Below are 21,950 nucleotides of genomic sequence, written 5' to 3'. Positions count from 1 at the left end.
TGATATGTGACATTGATTTTAGCATAACCATATGTTTTTTGTGTTGATTTCGTCTATTCTGTCGGTTTTCTATTTACTTTGAATTAGAATTTGTTGTTGGTTTTGGAAATGGTTAGCCCTAGAGGTTTTTCTGCATTGGGTTCATCTCGTCCCGTTCATTGTCGATGATCTTGCTAAACAAGGTGATTATTGCATAAACATATCATGATTAGGTTTGTAATTATTTGTTTTGTCTTGATCTTGATAAGTAGTTTTCTCCCTGATTACTGCAAGGATAATTTAGTGATTTTCAAGTAAGATTTAGAGCTGGAAAAGTCGGACTACGTTGATCAGAGGCGGTCGAACTACTGAAGTAGACTGATCCTCACTGATCATTTTTCCGGGTCCTTGCTTGTTTATTACTGGGGCTGTGATTTATATGCAATAAAAACAGACAAATATGCACATATATATGTAAAAATATTTGGTAAAAAATGCAATTTAAAACTGAAAATTTACGATAACTACCATGAGAAAAAATAAGGAAACGTCAAATTAAAGCACATAATTGTATTGAAAAAAGAAACAGTGGCAAGAGGAACATCACATGGCAAATATTAAAAAAGAAAATGCATAAAAAAAGTTAAATTTGAAAAATCCGTCGTCTCATCCATCGAGACTCAGATGGTTTGGCATATAAGATCCAGGTGAGATTTCCTGAGGGTACATTCGTGGGGAATGGTTTTCCCTGTGTATTTCCTCAAAAAACCCTTGAACTCAGGTTGGCTTGGTTTATGGATGGGTATGTCAGCTCTAACTAAAGCACGACATAAATCGGTGTCGAAACCGGACTTTCCAGACCCAGCACTTGTGTCACAAAAGTTTGTTGAAGACTTCCTACCTTTGTTTTCCTTTTGTTTTGCTGTCTTTATGTGCTGTGTTACCAACAAACGTGTAGCTGTTGATACAGGTTTATCACAACAATCACAGTATAAAACGTCTCCATCTCCCTTAAAAGTTACTTGAAATCTCACTCACATACTTTTGAACAAGATTTTTCGTCTTTGCGGTGACTTTCGGCATTTTAAGAGTAGTCAGTTCACAACATACAAATAAGGTTTCACGATGGAAAACGCATGAGAGACTGGGTAAAGCTGAGAAGTTTGATGGAAGGGAAAGAAGAGAACTGAGGTTGTAATATTTCCATGAATCCAATTGAACTATTCCAAGAGATCATTTATAGTGGTACAAAACTATTCCTTTCTCGAATTATTCCAAGAGAAGCAAAGACGACCGAAAGTGTGCGGAAAGCGGTGGAGCAACTGAACAAACACAAACTCGTTCATTATGTGGAAACGGAAAAATGGGAGCCCGTAGCACTTTTTCGTAGATTATTTTTTTGCTTGCTTAAAATTTGGCATTAAAATTTGTCGTGCCAAATATCGATTTGCCGGATATGTAGAAAAATCTGCAACCCATACAACCTACTTATGCAAAAATATGCATTTATGGCAAAATGTGCACAAATAATGAAAAATAATTATAGCTTAAATTAATTCCAAATGCTTCAAAACATATACTGTTTGTTAAAACTGGATGTTTTAGTTAACCAGGAAAAATATGCAAATTTTCACAGTTCTATTTATTACGTTCCAATAATACGCATTTCGGTTTCTTTGCCGTTTTCAGTGAACGAATGAAACCAAATTTAGGCAGAAACATGATAAAATTTAATATGAGTTCATCAACTCGCAGATCAATCCGACATCACGAACTGATGAAGTAAAACATTCCAAATCATATTTCTTTACGTGGAGGTCGTTGATGATGATGACGGAACAGTTGGAAGCGGGGTTTCGCATTCTCAAAGCACTTCAGCCTTCAGGCTTATTTTACCTTTCTTGGTCCTTAAATCAGTACAATGGACTTGAGTTTTCTCTTAAGAAGTATTAATATTAATTACATTGACGGTCAGATGACATAGACCTGTAGTCCTATCACTCCCCTCAGTTTTACCCCCCTTGAACTGTACCAAATGTTTTACCAGTTTTGGTGAGACTTCTTTAAGTACTATTTCTCGCACCTCTGGAGTTTGTCCACCTATCCTTTTTTTGGATGGAACAATGGCAAGTTATACTGCTTTTTGATTCATCTATGTTCTGGCACTCAAAATATTACCAGGTGTTTTATTTATGCAGGTTTTATAAATATTGGATGCATTCCATGACTATTTTAGAAATATTTTGACGTGCTAGTGCTTTTATGGTTGCTTCGCTGTCTGATATTATAACGATTTTTTTAAAAGTATAACTTCTTTTAAGATTTTCTATGGCACAAGCAAGTATTTCAGCTTGTACTTTCTTAATGAGTTTGATTGTTCGTAGTTTGAGCTTGCACACATATACAGGTATATACCTGATCCAGGTCCTTCATTTGTTTTGGAGCCATCGGTATACCATATTGTATTTCAGTTTCTCCTGATTTTTTTCTTATTGTTTATAATCTAATTAGAGTTTATAGGATGTTGCAAAGGATGTTTCCGCCAAATCCCATTTCTAAGAATGGTGTTTGATTTTATATATTAATGTTTTATGTCCGAAATTTTTTGTCCCCAAGAAAGCAGTTTTGTTTAGGGTCAGGACGGTTATTATGACTGAAGGCTTTTATGTTAATTACATACTGTGAAAAGAAACACATAATACATATTTTATATCAAAACAAAGGACAGATAATTTTCATGGTTAAAAGCATTAAAGGCAATGACCGTAGGCCGACTGTCGAGTTGTCGAATCTTTATATCAGAATATTATTTAGCTTAGTTATTTTTAATTTAATAATACGATAATAATAATAATATTCAAACTAGAGAGGGGCGTCGGTGGCCGCAACGGTTTAGGCGTTGACACGGCGCTCATCACTGTAAGGTCCCGGGTTCGAATCCAGCGGCCCTGCATTCGAACTTATACAAATAGGCTTTTTTTTTTTAAACACCGGCACCCTGAGGGTTTATATGACCTCTGCTGTTGCGAACCCTCGTAAAAATAAATAAATTAATTAACTAGATACCAATAAAAACAATAACATATTCCTAACAATAATATTCTTATATATTTAATAATGATAGTGACCGTTAATCGATATTTATTTAGAAATCGTGAGATGCGGTCTGGCGTAAAAAACAAAAAGATAGTAACAAATAAATTCAATTAATATATCATGATGATCATACTCTGGATCTGGATGGATCTATGGATATACCTTGCTATCCATAGATCTATGACAATTTTATTGTTATTATATCATGTTTATGTTTGAGTACGTGTGTACATATACACGGTATATCGACAGTCTACCCATTTAATTTGAGAACGGTTACCTTAAGAAAAAAATCGTCTTATACAAACCCCAAGTTAATTTTAGCTAGGAATAGCGTGGTCGTAACAGATTTAACATAACTTTCTCATCTAGCTGGGAAATGACACTAACTTTGTTATTTTAAATGAGAATCCCATTTTTACAATTCGATTGTAGAGCTTATTTCGTGCCAACTTTACTGAAAGGAAAATGTTTGGTACGATCGAACGTGAGGGGGTTAGCTTTTTCTAACAACAATATGACCTACCCTATTTCTATTTTTTTTTCTAAAGATAATAATTTCGGAATTATTGGGTTGTCCGGAAAATAATGCAGGATTTTAAGTTTTCATTAAAAAAAATCTATATAAAATATTCTGTTTACGTTTACAGGATTACTCATTTNTTTTTTTTGTTTAATACCAAAATCCTGCATTATTTTCCGGACAACCCAATAAATGGATGGACTATAGAAGTTGATACATCTTGTATATTTGAAAAAAAAAAAAACGGAATTTTATTCTTTTCCCTATATTTTTTTAACATACATGTAAATATATTAGATTATAAAATAAAGTATATTTTAAATCCTTAAAACATTTTAAAAATGATTTTTTTCTTTTTCAAATGGTATATTTTTATTTGCATATTCACCAATCCATTCGATTTCATGAAAAATTGCAAAAAATATTTGAAAAATCGGTTCAGGAAAAAGTGACTATGGAAACGCGATTTTCGCGATTTTCATTTGCATAAGACTTTGATCTGTATGCATAGAAGTTCTTTTGCAAAAGGGTAAAGTTGATTTGCAAAAGACGGAATTAATTAGCAAAAGGATGAATTTACTTTGCAAAAAGGGTGAATTATTAATATTAAATTAATTTGTAAAACCTGTAAACAGAAAACAAACGGCAAACTACACACATAATAATAAATTCAAATACATACATACAGATGACGATAGTCTAAAATAAGTACCATTGGAACAACAACTGGAACGTTTAGTAAAGTAATAAACAAAAGTCAGGCATGACAGGAAAACACAAAACACCTTAACAAACAGAGAAAGATACGAACCCATTAGAAAATTAAATACGTTGCATTATACTTGATGTGTGGTGTTTAGTACCCGTTAATCGATAATTATTCAGAAATCGTGAGTTGCGGTCTGGTGTGACGTAGGTTTTAGAAAAACATTTTCTTTGTCGTGCCAACGTTTCGATCTTTATTGAGATCATCTTCAGGGCCTGGGATTTATAAACATTGTTCAAATTTAACAAACACATGTAGTTTGTGAAATAAATGGATTTATACAATTCTAGAAATTTTAGATTCAATCAAAGTATATGTACTCACACAAAATGCTTGTTTTCCGGGTAGATGCGCCCTTATCTGTCGTGATGAGAGTGCCGGTGAGATATTGCTGTTTTATGTATACATATATTGTTGGATTTCGGTTAATGGTTCGGCCTGATTATCCTTTCAGGATTATATAGACGGGGATAATTAGGGAAAGGAAAGCCAAATTGTTGAAAAATTATCCTATGTAGAAATGTTCGATGTGTGGAATATGATTGTTTTATATATTACATTATAGGTTTTGTGTGATGTGATGATGATGTATGTATGTTATCGATCGAAACGTTGGCATGATAAGGAAAATGTTTTTCTAAAACCTATACTACACCAGACCGCACCTCACGATCTCCAAATAATCATTATACTTGATATCGATAAGATATCGGACTGGCAGGAAAAGGGTAAAGTAATTCTTGTCATACATGGAGGGCGTTCAATACGATTTCTAACGTAATCTTAAATAAAATAATAAAATCTGTGCCGGGTTTTTGTGGCAGGCATATTTATAAATAACTTGTAAGTTCTTTTTATGGACAATGACATAATAATATGCTATTCGATTCACAAAAAACTACCAAGTCCTCTCAATTTACAAACATTTTAATCGTTTTACATTTTAAAGTGTAAAAATATAAAAACACATTTTTTTAAATAAATCTGTTACCTGTATTACTGATAGGGAGAAGCTTTATTTACAAATGACGTAAAGCCACGTATCCAAATATTTGTCTATTCTAATCATTTCAGATGTTTGCCCGCAGCTTGTTCTTCGAGCTGTTTGCCATGCACGGCCATGAAATCTAAACATACAATCGAAACCTACATAATTTATTAGAGAGGGCCGACAAATTATGCCATTATTTTTTAAATTTGAAAAATTTATATTTAATAAAAAATTAAAATTAAATTGCTTAAAAGCATGTATGATTGATGTCTGTATTGTTAGGTATTTTATGACTCAAATGTAATTTGTAGTTTACTATGGCAATATGTTTCGACATAAGATTTTAATAAGGCGTGAGGAGTGGTCTAGGCCCGAGCATCCCGAAGGTATCTTTGTAATTTATAATTCTAGCCCGACTCCTCCCTATCGTTTTTTTATAGGTCTCAAGGACTTGTTACGTAAACCTGTAATTGTTAACATAATGGAGCAGGATGGGTTGACCGGAGAAAGGAAGGTCCACGTGTGGTCAAAACTACGACCCTAAACCCTTGTCCCGTTTAAACATGGTCGATTCCCTCGACGGTTTTGCCGTTAAGGTTTATTTGTTTAGTTCTTGCTTTTTAATGACGTTGCAGTAGTCAGAGGCCAAAAGACTGTGATTTTTGTCGCCGCGGATTCGCGGTTTGAATACCGATGAGCGTTTGTTTCTCGGTTGACGTAATTGCTTGGCTGTCGACTTGAGAAAAGGCGCCGCTTGGCATCGTCAAGTGTTCCCGTTCATTTCTAGGCCGAACGCATGCCACGGCGATACATCCATTCGGGAGGCGTTGAATTCCATTGACCACTTCCTGCTACTTTCTACTTCTCGTTTCCTTGCTGATTGGGCGGACGGGCTGAAATTTGAGGATGACTGGCTCGCTCTGGTCCGTACAGTCTCGCTGAACGGTCCGCGACCTTTCTACGACTACAATGAAAATCAATCAGACCCAACAAAAAATGGAAACTTTCATTTTGTCTACAATTCTGTGAATTTTTTATAACTTGGAAAGTCTCAGAATATCTGAAGACTTTGTTCTTAAAGTATGCCGACCCATAGGGCATTAGGTGGCTCAGGAAAAAATATTTTAATTTTTACATGGAAAAAACATGAGGATTTCGTATTTTACAATTTGAAATGCCTCAGAGCAACGGGCAACTTATTAAAAATGCCTAAAAAATTTAAAAAAATTAAATGCCTAGTCGCATAGGACAGGAAAATTTTTAGATAAAAATTTGCTGTTATCGTTTTTGAAATTCGATGATTTTGTCAATAAATTAAGGAATATTTAAAAACTCCGCAATGTTAATTTTTTATTATAAATATGCTGTACGTATTTACTTTTATAATTATTTACTATTAAATCGATTAGGTTTGGTGGTCCAATTGACCAATTAAATTCTTTTCAATTAATTAATCTTTAAGTAAGGTATTGGTCGAGATAAAAAAGTCAGTGTCACGAGCGGGATTCGAACCCACGACCTTCGGCTAAATACGCCGCTGCTCTACCACTTGAGCTATCGTGTCTTCGATCCGCTCGAACACCAACTTTCCATCTCAACCCCAATTTTTTTTTAATTTTTCCCTCCTTTTTGCCATTTTTCAAATGTCGTGTAAGTTGTCGGGAAGTTGGTGTCCGAGCGGATCGAAGTCACGTTAGCTTAAGTGGTAGAGCAGCGGCGTATTTAGCCGAAGGTCTTGGGTTCGAATCCCGCTCGTGGCACTGACTTTTTTATCTCGACCAATATCTTAGTTAAAGATTAATTATTTACAATGTATACATCTATTTCAAAAATAAAACCAGTACATCTTATGACCATAGGACGATGGTCGTTTATGAATTATAAATAAATCAGTAAACACAAACATATTCTTTATAAATTTGTCTTTATTAGGTTAATCATATGACTTTGTTTTTGCATAATTAAAAAAAGTACATTAGAAGTCCTTAGGAAAATGTTCCTTTTACTTTTTACAAACGTCTGTGAAAAATGAAATTTTATTTTTAATAATTGTTTTTTTTTTTAATTTGAAATCGATTTAAACTTATATTCTCGCAAATGCCTTGGCTCAGATCGTCATCGGATTGCAAATTGCAGCACAGTGAATTCTCATTTTAGGTCAATTGTTGATGGTTTGCTTCCACACAGTCATCATCTATGAAGATAAAGAGTTTCATCTTCATTACAAACCACGGATCGTACGATTCGTTCGTATCGGTCTGAGAAGAGTTTTTCGACAAATATTTTTTTTCTAGGTCGATTTGAAACAGTGCGGCCGTTACACATCAGCCATAGCTTTCGCTTCCATCCCTAATACATACCATTATACGAGTGGGGAGCAAATCACACTTACCTTTCTACTTTCTTTCAAGGATATCCGCCTCTTGGCTGGCGATCCTCGTTCATTTACTTTAAGAGTCATTTGTTAAAATTTAAAATTTTATAGAATGTAATTTATTTAATACATTGTGTAATAATAAATGGTCAAACTGGTTAAGCAAAAAGATTTGTCATGATTTTTAATTACTAGTAGTGGAAAGTCGGTAAATACTTATTCCCCTTTAAGTCGATCCTTTCTGTGTTGTCTTACAACGCTTGTCACTTAACTCGATATCCTCTTTGTACTTAACAAGACAGAAATTTGTCATTGGACTCTGATTGATTCTGACACAGAACCTCACTCGAAACAGATTACAATCATACACGGTTTTTTTTTCATTCCTCGGCTCTAAGGGAAACCCGAACGTGACCGAGTGAAGTTATGAAAGTGTGTTTACGAAATCGAGGATGCGAAGTCGGTCAAAAACCAGCAAAGGCCGAGGGATCAACGTTCGAATCGTTTAATTTAGCTTTTTCTCGGTCACTGTTTGAACTTTTCAGTAAAAATCGAACAATCCCTTTACATTTTTTTTATATAATTGTTATTTCATTTTTTCTTATAGTTTATTTTTTCCAGAACGAAGAACGGGCTATCGAAGGCCAGAGGAGGTTGAGCACACAACAACCAGGCACCGGCCCTGCCCACGACTACCAGAACGTCGATCCTTACAGGTTGATAGAAGATGACCTCAAGACTGTTCATGCAAACATCAGGCAGGTCAGTCTTTGTTTTTTCATAGAATTAGAAATTAACAAAACAGAATGTAGGTTTGTAGTAAAATCCGACGATTTTTTTAAATTTTATCTATCTGCAGAAATGTTGTACTGTTTAAGCTATCCCAATGAGGACAGGAGAACGTGTTCAAATGCTATAACTGCTATTTCGAGTTCTGAAGGTAAATCGACTGTTTTGGGACACTCCTGATGATGAAATTTTCTTTTTATGACTGGGGTGGTGAACCTTATTGGGTTGTTCCGATTATTTTAGCATGTCAGACACATTCGGCTTCTCGCGATCTTCAGTAGTTGGCCTGGTCAAATAGGTAGTACGATTCTACAGATGGCAAGAAGCTGTACTGCTTCACCAATCTGAACATTTTCTCTTGTCAGAATTATTGTTTCAACTTTAGTACATTCCTGATGGTGAAATTTCTCTTGGGTTCTGTAGGGCGTGAATCTGTAGTTTAGACGTTCTATTTACGGTTGTCATGTCCACTTTTTGCCATGTTCAGTGTGTCATTTTGTCAATTGATAGAATTAGGCGACGACAGGCCAAAACGCTTCTGACATTCCTAAACGGCGATATATACAGACCAAAAAACAATTTTTTTTTGTCAAAAATAATTTTTTATAAAATTTATAATTTTTTGAAAAATGCATTATTCTAGGTTGCGCGAGATTTTTCGTAACAAAAAACAACTTATTATGTTATTAGTGATTATTTTAGTCAAATGTGGAGACGACATTTTTGGTACTAACCAATGTACCAAACAAAATTAAATAAAAATAATTGGCCATGCCTATAGACTGGGAGTCTCTTGAGACAAAAAAGAGAAATTTTTCTTTTGGGTGGTCAACCTGTAATTTAAATCTGTTGTTTGGTCTGGCAGATGCAGATTCGATCAGGCTGAAGCCATACTGGCAGTCCAAAATGATTGGGATCAACCGATAATATTAACTCGTAAAAATGGAAGTAGTCAGCCTCACCCCGCTTATAACCTTGTTTTTGTCCAGCCAGTGTCATTTTATTAAGGGAATTTTACAACCTCTAGTGCGTAACCAACTCAGAGTTTTCAAAAAACGGAAAACAGCCAGATGAAAAATGGATAAAATTGGTCGGTCTGACAGACACATTTCGCCTTCTCGTCACCTTCGGTGGTGGGTCTGCGATGTTGTGTAAACCAAAACAGTGATAATAGAAAGAATTTTAGAATCCGTTTAATGGTAAAATTGATTTGAACAACATAAAATTGAAAACCGTTTGGAATCACGGTATAGATAATTTAAAATAAAAATATTTCGAAAATAAGACAATGCTGTGTTAAAGAATTATCATTTGTACAATAAATCAAATTATGAAAATGATCAAATATTTCCATGCCGTTCTTGGAGATATGCTTATTTTAAAAGCGAGGCCTAAGCTCTTAAATTTTATTTACAGATTTTTTCATGTAATTTTGTAGAAAATTACAACAGGCCGTCTTATTTTGAAATCCTGCACACAAAACTATGATTTCCATGCAAATGTTTTATTTATGCTTGCAATCATAATTTTTTACATAATTTACCTAGAATGAACTTGATTGTTATTATAATTGAGGTATGCCTTCGGGCCCGCCTATTATCGTAGACTGACTTATAATAAAATTGAAAGTTTCTTCACTATATTATGAAGGCGCTTATTTGAAACAGGTGTGCTAACGTTTGCGACATATATAAATTTCATTCGTGTTACAAATGAATATAAGAAGAAAAAAATACCATTTACAACAGCGCGGATTGAAAAAAGGGGCAGCTACTTGAAAGTATTAATTTTCTACGATGTTTTCCCAGACCGCTGGAATTTGACATGGCCCGCTCAGTTTCGCTGAGTCACAGACGGTTCGCCTCTATCCGGTTTGGTTAGTCTAGGTGAAACCGCCGGTCAATCTCGGATTGATCGGTTTTCTTCACTATCGATCGTCTTTAATCTAGGGATAAAAACAATGGCGTTTTTGGGATGACCGGTTGGCCAAACGCCGACCATTGAGTAAGAGATGTTGCTTAAGACCAGCACACACCTAGCCCTACGTCTAAATGCCACCACCAGTCTCCCCTTATCCACGTATTATTCAACATCGACCTTTCGACAGAAAAAAAAGAAGATAAGTCATCCATTAAATTCAAAGACGACCTTATGTCGTCAAAGCAAACTAAATTTTCGAAACTTGGCCCTGTGTTCTCAGCCTTAAATGGGCTTGTGATTTTTAAACTGATGTGCTCTTCCGATAAGACAAAATGCCAGTCTAAATATAAATCAAAAGAACGATTATAAGTGAAAAATTTAGTTGCCTTTGTAAAAGCTTTTATACCATTATTAGCTTTTACCCTTGTTACTTTATTAAAACTACCAATACAGGACGTTCGGTTCATTTTTTGTACCTATTAAATTACTAGAAGCCTTGGGCCGTCAAAACTAATAAAATTATCTGCTTTTAGTTTTGTAAGTATTCTCGCTCCTGATGGCTTTTTATTTTCTCCTTTAGAGGTAGTTTGGCCTTTTACTCTACATGTCAATGACAAACACATATTTTGTAGAAGTTCTATTCTTTTTAATACAAAATTGAAGTTCTAATTTATAAGATGTTATATCAGGTAAGAATCATATCTTTTAACTTGTTGTGGAAAACCTCTGAAGAAAGCAAAAACTGAAAACCAGTCCAAAAAAAGGTAGTATAGGCAGACCGAAATATCCAGAAACGTAGAGCCGCAAGAAACACATCGCCTGCCTTGACTGTGTTGCCTTCTGGTAAACTTTGTCAAGCCAGTTTCTGTTTTGCGGTTCGTCTTTAGGAAGAAGTCCGAAGTCGATCTTGTCCAATTAAGTATCTTTACGATTAACGATTCGTACGATCATACCTACTGAATAAAGGCAAACAATCCAAGTTTAAAACCCTAAATTGGCCCCGGCTTTTTTCCTAGGTGCTCATTCCTTCCAGACTTTGGCCAGTAGAGAAACATCTCAAAAAAAACAGGCCGTTTTATGTGGGTCTAGGTGTAGACCGATCCTCCGTGTCGCAAGAAAATCCACTGCAACCAACAGGTCTTAAGTAAGCCAATGTCACACACCTGCAGACATTTCCCTTCTATTCCCGAAGAACTGGAGAATATTTAAATTTCCCCAATTTGGTTTGACGATTGGACACGTTCGACGAAGCGTTCAAAAATAGGCACGGTGTAAAAAGCTTAAATTTACTTGATGTTGGGTCATTTCAACAGCTCTGCATCATGTTTACATTGGGTGAAAACAGGCTTCGAGGTTTCATTCCTTAGTAACTATTTCGTCTGAACATTATTTTGTTTAACATTCATATTAATAAAAGATTAAGTTATATTTAAAATTAAATTCACTAGTTTTCGTGGTCCGCTTGACCAATTAATATCTTTCAATTAATTAAGATTTTTAGTTGAAATAAAAAAGTCAGTGTCACGAGCGGGATTCGAACCCACGATCTTCGGCTAGATACGCCGATTCGAAATACGATAGCGCAAGTGGTAGAGCAGCGGCGTATCTAGCCGAAGATCGTGCGTTCGAATCCGGCTCGTGACATTGACTTTTTTATCTCAACTAAAAACTTTAATTAATTTAAAATTAAACATTATTTAATTTTTTCGTAATTTCCATCCAGGCCATCTTCATCTGAAGGCATCTACTTTTCTTGGTCGATTACTTACTTATAAACCCATAAAAAAAAACCGACCACGGAATTTAGGATCGAAATATTGTAGTCCATTCGTTCTTTTTTAAAACAGTGTCAGTGTGACGATGGCCAGCTTTATGTCAAAAAATCTTGCAACATAAAAATCCCAAAAGTTCAATAAACGTTTGTCTGGTGGACAAAGGGCACGTGAGGAATCATTCATCAGTCATGTCTCAGAGATCTAAAATTAAACTTTATTTAATTTTTTTTCGTAATTTACACTCAATTACACTCTGAAGACATACTTTTATTGGTATATTTTTTATAAGCCCATCAAAAAAACCTACCACTTGGTTTTTGCTCGAAAGAATGGCCAACTTTGGAAACGCATATTTTCTTAGCTGTTTCAGACACAGAACTGCTCTAAGTCTCATTTTTTAGAACATTTTACGCTGAACAAGATGGCTTTTAAATGTTTTCCTTCCTTCAAGTAGTAAATTTAAAAATTCGGGAACTGGTTAATTTTTGCAGTTTTTACGAAAACTTCAAATTGAACTGTAGAGCCGGGAAATCGTCCTGGAGCGGCGCCCTATACCAATCGATAGGAAATTTTAATAAGCTTTCAATTGGTCACTTTCCACTTTGCCCGATGTCTCAACAGTTTTTGAGTTATTCCTGATTTTTGAGAAAAAACGTGATTTTTTTACGTCCGATCATTCTCTCCCTCTTTCTCTCAGTTTTACCTTTGTTTCAAAACGTTCTTCGAGGCCAAAGAAATGTGAAATAAAATTTGAATTTCCGTAATTGGAATTGAATTTCCGAGGTAAACAAGTGTTATGGACAGCAGAAGCATTCAGCATCCCAAAAGGTCAAAGTAAGAAAAAATAAGAATTGTCGCTTTCCTGTTGACTTTTTGAAAAAGTCCTAGGAACAAAAATCGTAGAGAGTAAAATTTGCGAAAACACGCCGGTTCAAAATTGATGCATTCTTGAAAATCGGAAGAGAGAGAGAGTGATCGGATTTTTCCCATGAGCACGTAAAAAACCTCGTTTTTTGCCCAAAAATCGCGACTAACTCGAAAACATTTGAGAAATTGGGGAAAGTGGAAAATGACCAATTGAAAGCTTATGAAAATCTTTTATCGATTGCTACAGGGCGGCTCCAGGACGATTTCCCAGCTCCACAACTAAACTTGAAGTTTTCGTGAAATGTGCAAAAATTAACATGTCCCTGAATTTTTGAATTTACTGATGAATGCCCGAAGCTAGGAAAACATTTAAAAAAGTATCTTGTTCAGCGTAAAATTGTCTAAAAAATGGGACCTAACAGCAGGTCTGGGACTAAAACGGCTGAGAAAATATGCATTTGGTTCGCTATTTTTACGTGCAAAAACAGATGGTCGGTTTTTAAATTTATTTATTTTTTAATTTTTTTATGGGCAGTGTATACTTATATACATGCTATATATACTTACTGTTTTATACTATTACGCATGCTTTTATTCTAAATTAGATAAATGAGTTACACAGCCGAATTCAAAATGAATGTTATTTTTTGTGAAATCCGTCTTTATCTGGTGGTTCATTATTCGGTTGTTCGTATTTTAAAAACAAACGATTTAACTCAACCAGAAGTCGGATCTTTTTAATGATGCCTTCATTATGCTTTAAACGGGCGAACCATTAATCAATGGAACTATTGTTTATTCTTCAGCACAAAATAGAAGTGGAGAAAGGGAGGACATAAGTAGTAAAAGTAACGCGGACTTTTCTCGACTTGTGTGTGCCCGACGTTTTCATCTTCTGCCACTGACGTATAATTTAGAACACTAGTTTAATTAAAAGATCAGAACTTTCCAATCGGCCGAATGTAACGGCTGAAAACCCCATTCGAAATTGATTGGCCGACTTTTGATTTCATTTGAATTAAAGTTTTATGCTGCAATTTTCAAAACTCATTGCGAGACGACCTTTTTGAAATGTCAGATATGTGCGGACGGTTTCTCCAAGGTGGCATTAATAATTGTGCTACCCGACCATTGTTGATCACCTGCCATTAGGCCGACCTAAGACTCACGACCCATAGAGATGTCCGTGTCGCAATGTCCAATTAGAAGCAATTTGTCCCCCTTGAGGCTTGAATATTAGATTTTTTTTGCAGCCGGAATGTTCACAATTCCAAAACATTAATAGCGTGTTATTAAAAGTAATTGGGAAATGGATAAAAGCGACCGGTTTAATGGATGGGTTTCACCGTTTACACAAGCTGGGCATCGGTTTGAAAAAGAAATCGGCGACGCACTGAGGAAAGTCAATAAACCAAAACAATTGTGACAGTAATTGAAAAGTCTTTATCGAGTGTTTCGTGCGGTGATATCGAGGTGATTGTAAACCCCGGCCATGAACTATCACTCCAAATGGAAGTTGAAAAATCGGATCCACGCGAGAAAACGTGAACGATTAGTTTCGAAACCCGACAAGTGGGATAAGGCCGGGTGGTAAGATGGGCTCAGTTATTTGAAAAATCATTTTACCATATAATTTAAGAGTCGTAATTTCTATTATGCTATTATCCGTACCGATAAGCGTGTCGAAATACCACAAACAGGATTGATTCCATACACTTCTTTATAGGCTAGACGGGGTACATAAAGGGAAAACGGGGGGGGGGGTCCGACGAAAGATCAGGGACGTCAGCAATTTCCGAAGTTGATAAATTACGTCCATAGATTAGAAAGTGTTCTAGCGAGACATTTTTTCGATTTGTTTTGGCTTCCCATTGGATATGAATGACAGATGGAATGGTTTTTTTTTCTTTTTCTACAATATAATTTTATCGAAAAGAAACTATTCGATTGAGACAATTTTGTCATATTTTATTGATATCTTTTACAAGAAAGTTTCTATACTGATAGAAGAAAATTGCAGAAAAAAGGAGAAAAAATTGATTTGATTTAGGCAAGTATTAGAAAACCTAATGGTTCATTTTTGGTGAGATGGCTAATACCGATTGGTGCTTCTTTTACAGTTAATTTTAAAAATACTTTTTACTAACAACCTATGGATAAATATTTCTTGTATTGTTTGTTGTTTGTTTTTCATAATTAGTAATGTAATTAGTGAAATAAATTTAATGGGGGTTTCCATATTCGGTCTATGAATCCAGCTGCTTTATGGGGAAGAATCTCCTGACATCATGGTGCCTGTTGTAATGGGTTTTCTATGTATGTCTTTTTCAATTAGGTTATTTATTACGGTTAGTTTGTACTCTAAAAAGTTTAAACAACCATCTTTGTTTCTTTTTTAATTATTTTTTTATTTCTTTTTTATTTTCCATTTGCAATGTAAAATTTATACTACGGTGTAACCAATTAACTAACTGGAGGAATTCTTTGGAGATAGGGGCATAGCCACCTCACTACAAATGAATCATTGGGTTTTCGTTGCTTGCCATATTTTGAGAAAACTGTCGGGAAAAGTAGGTAAAATTCTTAAACGCGAAGATTTCAGAGGTGCATGTTTATTGAGAAATATCCTTTCGAAACCCGAAGACAATGTTGACAACTCGTCAAAAAGCGGGGTTTACACTACTAACTGCTAAACTACTACTGAATACTTATATGACCAATATACGGTTATAAACTTATTCCAATGAAACTGAAACCCCAATGTTGTACGCTACGGTCAAAATTGTCAAGAAAAACCCCAAAAACACAAACTTGCATAACGATTGATAAAATATTTAAAACCCACTCCAATTTCAAACCTACATTCGGTATTAACAATTCTCCAAAATTGTTAAAACGGATGAAGACCATAAATATACCTAACAACTGTGTTTTAGTATCCTTTGATGTTAGTAATTTATTTTCAAATACCCCGGTTAAAGATTGAACTAAATTGATAAATCACAATTAATTAAGGTTTTTAGTTTAGATAAAAAAGTCAATGGCACGAGCGGGATTCGAACCCACGATCTTCGGCTAGATACGCCGCTGCTCTACCACTTGAGCTATCGTGACCTCGATCCACTCAGACACCAACTTCTCATCTCAACCCTACCTTTTGAGTTTTCCCTCCTTTTTCCCATTTTTCAACTGCTTTTTTATTTTTATCTCAACTAAAAACCTTAATTAATTGTGATATATTAATTGGTCAAGCGGGCCACGAAATTAGTGAATTTAATGGATTAAAATGAAGTACACTTCACTAAAGCTCTCCATGGCCATTTCATTTGTCGCCGAGAATCCAATCCGATTACACGACATTTGAAAAGTGGCAAAAAGGAGGGAAAATTCAAAAGGTGTGGTTGAGATGGGAAGTTGATGTCCGAGTGGATCGAGGTCACGATAGCTCAAGTGGTAGAGGAGCTGCGTATCAAGCCGAAGATCGTGGGTTCGAATCCCGCTCGTGCCATTGACTTTTTTATCTCAACTAAAAACCTTAATTATTTGTAACATATTAATTGGTCAAGCGGACCACGAAACTAGTGAATTTAATAAATCTATATATCTATGTATAAAAGTCTGTTTGAAGTGTTATCGGTATGTTTTGATAAAAATTTTATTATTTATACTAGGTACTATTTTCTATAATAGTTGACATTTTTTCTCTCTTAGTTGTTTACATGGATTTTGAAAATGTTAAAATTTATTGAAAATAAAGTGTCAAATATTTTTGCAAATTTTAATAATATGCTTTGAAAAAGAACGAACTATAACTTTTTATACGAAATAATTTATTTAATTTATCTTATTTATTTTTCTCTATATTTATATCACTATGTTTGCGCTATATTTATATTATTTATATACGATTGTCAAAAGTTGCTTAGAAAATTGATTGTTTGAAGCATCTCCGGCGAAAATGAATAATTAAATTCTTAACATTTTTTTTAAAATCGAACATTAATTAATTAAACATTACGTCGGTTAGTAGTATTTTTGAACAATGATACCTAGCTATATTTGAACACTCAGTTTATAGAAATTACTTTTTGGGCAAGAAACTATTCAGCTATTGCATCGTTTCATGTTATTGGCATTGCTTTTAAGAACGATCAAAACTTTTTACTACTATTTAATATATTTTTTTTTTGGTTTTTGAAATTGGGAAGGCGCTCTAAGGTAACAAGTGTTAAACGAATAAAACTTTAAGCTAATTGAAAACAAAGTTGAAAGAGAATATTTGTTAAATGGCGAGAATTTCTTTTACGGTCTGTGCACTGATGAACCTGTAATTTGGTCGTTTCTGGACATTTTTGTCTGCCTGTCCTCGTTGTTGACAATCATCTTTAGTGCTGGCCTGTGGGTTATTTTGTTAATCAACCACACAAACGATCCGATCATTCTAATTCGTCAGACGCTTTTCGGCTTATCGCCATCTTCAATGGTTGATTAAAAATAGCGCACGTGCCATTAATTCATTATTTAGTCAGTATGAACTTTTCGGTTGGGTGTCATCTTCTGATTTATGCGTTATTTAATCAATCGACAGTCAAAATAGCACACAAGCCATGGGATATGGGCAGTTTGAACCACTAAAGATTGCGAGAACAGCGAGGATAGGCGGCCCAAAATAATCGGAACCGACCAAACTAAAGATCGTTTCTTGTCCAAAATAATTTCTTCAAATTTAAACACTCCTGATGCTGATATTTTTTCTTGAAATATGTGCTGTAGTGAACCTGCAATTTAAATGTTTCTGATCAACTAAAATAATTGAAAACGACCTAACTATTGTTAAAAATACATCTTTCCAGATTGCTACAGAGTTTTCGTTATAAAATATTTTTTATCACATTTATTTTGTAAGAAAAACAGTTAATTCATTGTTTTTTTAAATTTTACAGTGCTATTTTTAAATTGTAATGACAACTACCTTCAATTAGGTAACAAATAATAGTGAGTGTATAACCTAAATTAAATAAACAAAAGTGGAGAAACTATCCATTGGCAGTACTTATATGGGTCCTGGTTGTTCTCTAGTTAATAAAGGTTTGTTTCATTCTCACTGAAAATAAGATACCGCGCCATCGTCTTTTTAGTCGGCGGAAGGGTTGGAGGGAATTCGACGGGAATGTTCGAATTTGATGATTTACGGTGGTTCATATGAGTGAATGACATCTTATACAAAAGAAGTATTTAGGTCTGCATGGGTAGTTTCTTTGGACACATAAAAGGGAGAATCAAGGATTTTTCTGATAATAATCTTAGGATGCGGAGGATGTTGGAATCTTTGGCTGACCCCCACACTTATAGACCATATCGGTTTCACAATGCCGTTATAAAGTTAAGCCTTTTGTTTAAGAGAGGTATGTTAGAGTTTATCAACAAGTCCTGAAAGAAATCTAACTTTCCAGAACTTCTTGTCGTTTAGGTTGTGTGTGAGTCTTCCACATCAGGCGTTTGTCAATTTATAGTCCTAGATGCCGCACCTTATCCGTAGTTGGGAGTAGTGTTTGTTTGAAGTAGACCGGAGGTGCGATGTTTTTGTGGAAAGTGAAGGTTGCGTGAGAGAAATTTTCTGGTTTAAATTTTTTTTAAACCATCACTTCAGTAGTGTGAGGTTTCCTGAAGGTTTCTAGTGGAAATGACGAATGAGAGTTAATTGAAAGAATCGACTGCAAATTTTAGTGGGGCGGTTTTAGGATGGGACCTAGTACAGTACCACGGCCTGAACACTTCCCTAAGGTACACCGGCAAGGATAGGGTAGTTTGAGGATGACCCCGACCCTTCAATGACTCGGAAGTATAGTTCAGTAGAAAAGGAAAATAATTTACCAACATTGGACATTGGAGGAATACTGTCTTGAGTTCTGGAAGGTTCACTTCTAAGGCCTCTCCAGATCGAGATATAATTATCTTTTTGCATAGAACAGATATTCTCAAATTTTTAAAAGGGGGTTTGCCACTATAGAAGTCATGTAACTTCCAACCTCCGGAGTTCTGGTGCTTTTGATAAAAAAAAATATAAGCACTGTTAGAAAACTGGGAATAATTTTGATTAACAATTTGTTTAACTGAAGTTATTTTTGGTCAGCTTTCAAAGTAGAATCACTAACTAATTGAATACCAAGATAGCAAACAGTAATTTGTTTCTTCACATCAAGTTATTCAGTGATACCTATTTAGCAAGGCAGAGAATGTTTTTGGCTATTGTTTATAAGAAATAACAAGCCTGGGAAAAGAGATATAAATGAAGACAACAATTTAAATTATATGGTAGATAGCGTACTCTCTAAGGTGTTCATTTGTTTTAAGTTAGTCATCATAAGCCTAGATTGTAGTTTAAGGTGCTTTAAGGTGCGAGAGTCTATTTATTTTAGGCAAATATTGAAAACAAACCTGAGAACAAAGAGTTTTGTAAGCAAACAAATGAACATCACCGCTTTTAAGTGCATGAGCCTTCTCGAGCTTTCTGCGGACCAAATACGCGTCAACATATTAAAACTTTGTCGATTTCCGTGATTGATCGTTGAAAAGTGTTATCACTTTTCTATTGAAGGATTTCATTCATCGAGCCGAAGCAAGGTCGTTTGATGTCTAGACAGTGACATCTATTGTCTCCCACCACTTCCACTTTCGTACACCACCTCCCGTTAAAATCACCGAGGGTCAGGTGAGTTGAACGGTCGATGAAACAATGTTGCCCATGAAAGTATGAATTGTACTATTTAAAGTTCTACGAGTAGGATTTGAATTTTGCCTGATTATATTTGACAATATTGGGTTGTCTTCACTATGATCATCGCGGGGTCTTGGATATTTTTCGACAATACGCGAAATGGTACAAGGGTAGGTTTTGCAAGAACCCTTTCTAACGGTTCAGTTTTCCCAGGTTCAGGGCCAATCGTTGACCCACATTCACCCTGGATCATCGGTTTCTCCGGTGTGGTGATTGTTCTAACCGGGATTTGCGAAATTATACACCCCCGATTGTTCCACAAAGCTATCCGATCCGAGCAATCGAGAACGTTCGATTCACCATTACCTCGTATTTGTACAGACCGGTTTCCTTCCCGGGCGGATGGGTTGTTCGGTTCAATAGTAAAACAAATCGTCTATCACGGACGTGAGGCGTCGCGTCTTATTTATTTTTTCGTTTTCAAACTATCCGCGTGAAACCATTGATGATAATCCATAACGTGGATGAAGAATGTGGTGAAACCTTGAAGGATAGCCGTTCTGGCTTGTTCTAAGGTCGCTTTCTTCTTACGTAATCCGGGTGAAAATGTAAGAGGAAGGACCACCTTTGAAGATTTTTTTTGTGTGTATCAACGAAATTTCAATATCGCCTTTGAATAGGAATAATCATTACTCAAGAGGGGTTATTGTTAAGCAAAGGAACACAAGGAAACATAATCTGCATATTTTTTTATTTATAATAGTCGGATTTGGCTGATATACTGTTGAACTTCGGGTTATCTAGATCATAATTGTGTATTGTAAACCCACACTTTTGCTATTGTTTTTACAAATAATTTTATTTTTAGGTAACATATTTAGAACTTATCCCATGATTAATGAATCATGTTAGACTAACAGCCTTCAGATTGACAGCGTGAGAAATATTTCCCACAGTTTATACACCTGTATTTTCATCTAAGCAAGATAAACGATCACGAATGTTTATTCATATACAAAAAAATTTGTAGGAAAAAAACTTCCTTGCGACAGTGACTTCAAGACTTAGCACTTTCCCTGCTGACATACTTTTCGCATCAGACGCTCCCACCAATTATCAAATGCCTCGTATGCCTTAAAGAATGTTTAATTAATTGGTTGCAATTGCGAGCAGGGCGTTAAGTTTGAATAGAAAGTAGCGTTTCTCTCTCTATCCCGTTTTATGTGCATGTTAAAATAATGCAATTCGATTTAATTAGGCTTAAACAGCTGATCAGCGAATATGGGATGAATGCGTCGAAAGATGTCCACCAGCGAGAACCCGTGTACCATTCCATCAAAGAACCTTTTTCACGACGCGCATATTAAAAGAAAGAAAATTGTTCAACACTCACACAGTTCTGTCAATATCAATAGTTTATTATTGAAAAATATCTCATAAAAAAATTGAAATGTGTTGAAGGGTTCTGACGTCTCAATTTTCACATTCTATATCCAAAATAAAGGCCGGATTAACTTGTGGATTAGAATTGTTCACTTTGCCAAATTGAAAAAAGCGTAAAAACATTTCAACAATGATACGTCCTTGTACATAAAAAATAATTAAAAATTATTCAGAAATCGTGAGATGCGGTCTGGTGTGATGTAGGTTTCAGAAAAACATTTTCTTTACCGTGCCAACATTTCGATCTTTATTGAGATCATCTTCAGGGCTCAAAGTTTTTGTTTTCAGTGTAATTGTGCCATTCTTGCGTGTCGTGTTGAGAGTGAATAATCATCGACAAACGGTCACTAATCACCACACACAAAAATAATTAAAAAATTTGGTACAATAAACCACCATTTTCTACCAATTTTTAACCTTCTGTCAGCCGGGATTGTTTGATTGAGTTCTTTTAGTTAATCACACATCCTTAAAAAAAAAAAAAAAAAAAAAGTCGTCAGGGTTATAAATAGGGTGATGAAGAATGACTCGTACCTCTTTTACGAAATTACCTGTAGCTTGGTCGTTTCTAATCATTTTGGTTTGCCTATCCTCTCCGTTTTGGTGTTTTTTTGCTATTAGCATCTGATTGCCCAACATTATAAGACTGAGCTGACCAAAACGATCGGAAACGACCTAGCACGTCAGGTTCATCAATCAGCTGGTCTCG

The 21,950-nt window shown here is 35.2% G+C and overlaps 1 protein-coding gene across 1 annotated transcript in view; it reads left to right on the top strand.

Annotated features, from left to right (window-relative positions):
* Nucleotides 1-21,950, top strand: part of LOC106661461 (decaprenyl-diphosphate synthase subunit 1) — a 96,226-nt gene that overhangs the window by 48,697 nt on the left and 25,579 nt on the right. The window contains exon 2 of the mRNA XM_014384873.2: nt 8,351-8,491. Coding sequence (XP_014240359.1) covers nt 8,351-8,491 — 141 coding nt within the window. The remainder of the gene's footprint in view (nt 1-8,350; nt 8,492-21,950) is intronic.

The sequence above is a fragment of the Cimex lectularius genome, unplaced genomic scaffold (assembly GCF_000648675.2).
Source record: "Cimex lectularius strain Harlan isolate CLEC.00 unplaced genomic scaffold, Clec_2.1 scaffold16, whole genome shotgun sequence".
Taxonomy (NCBI): domain Eukaryota; kingdom Metazoa; phylum Arthropoda; class Insecta; order Hemiptera; family Cimicidae; genus Cimex; species Cimex lectularius.
Note: the sequence above shows the minus strand (reverse complement) of the source record. Positions and strands in the feature narration are given on the sequence as shown.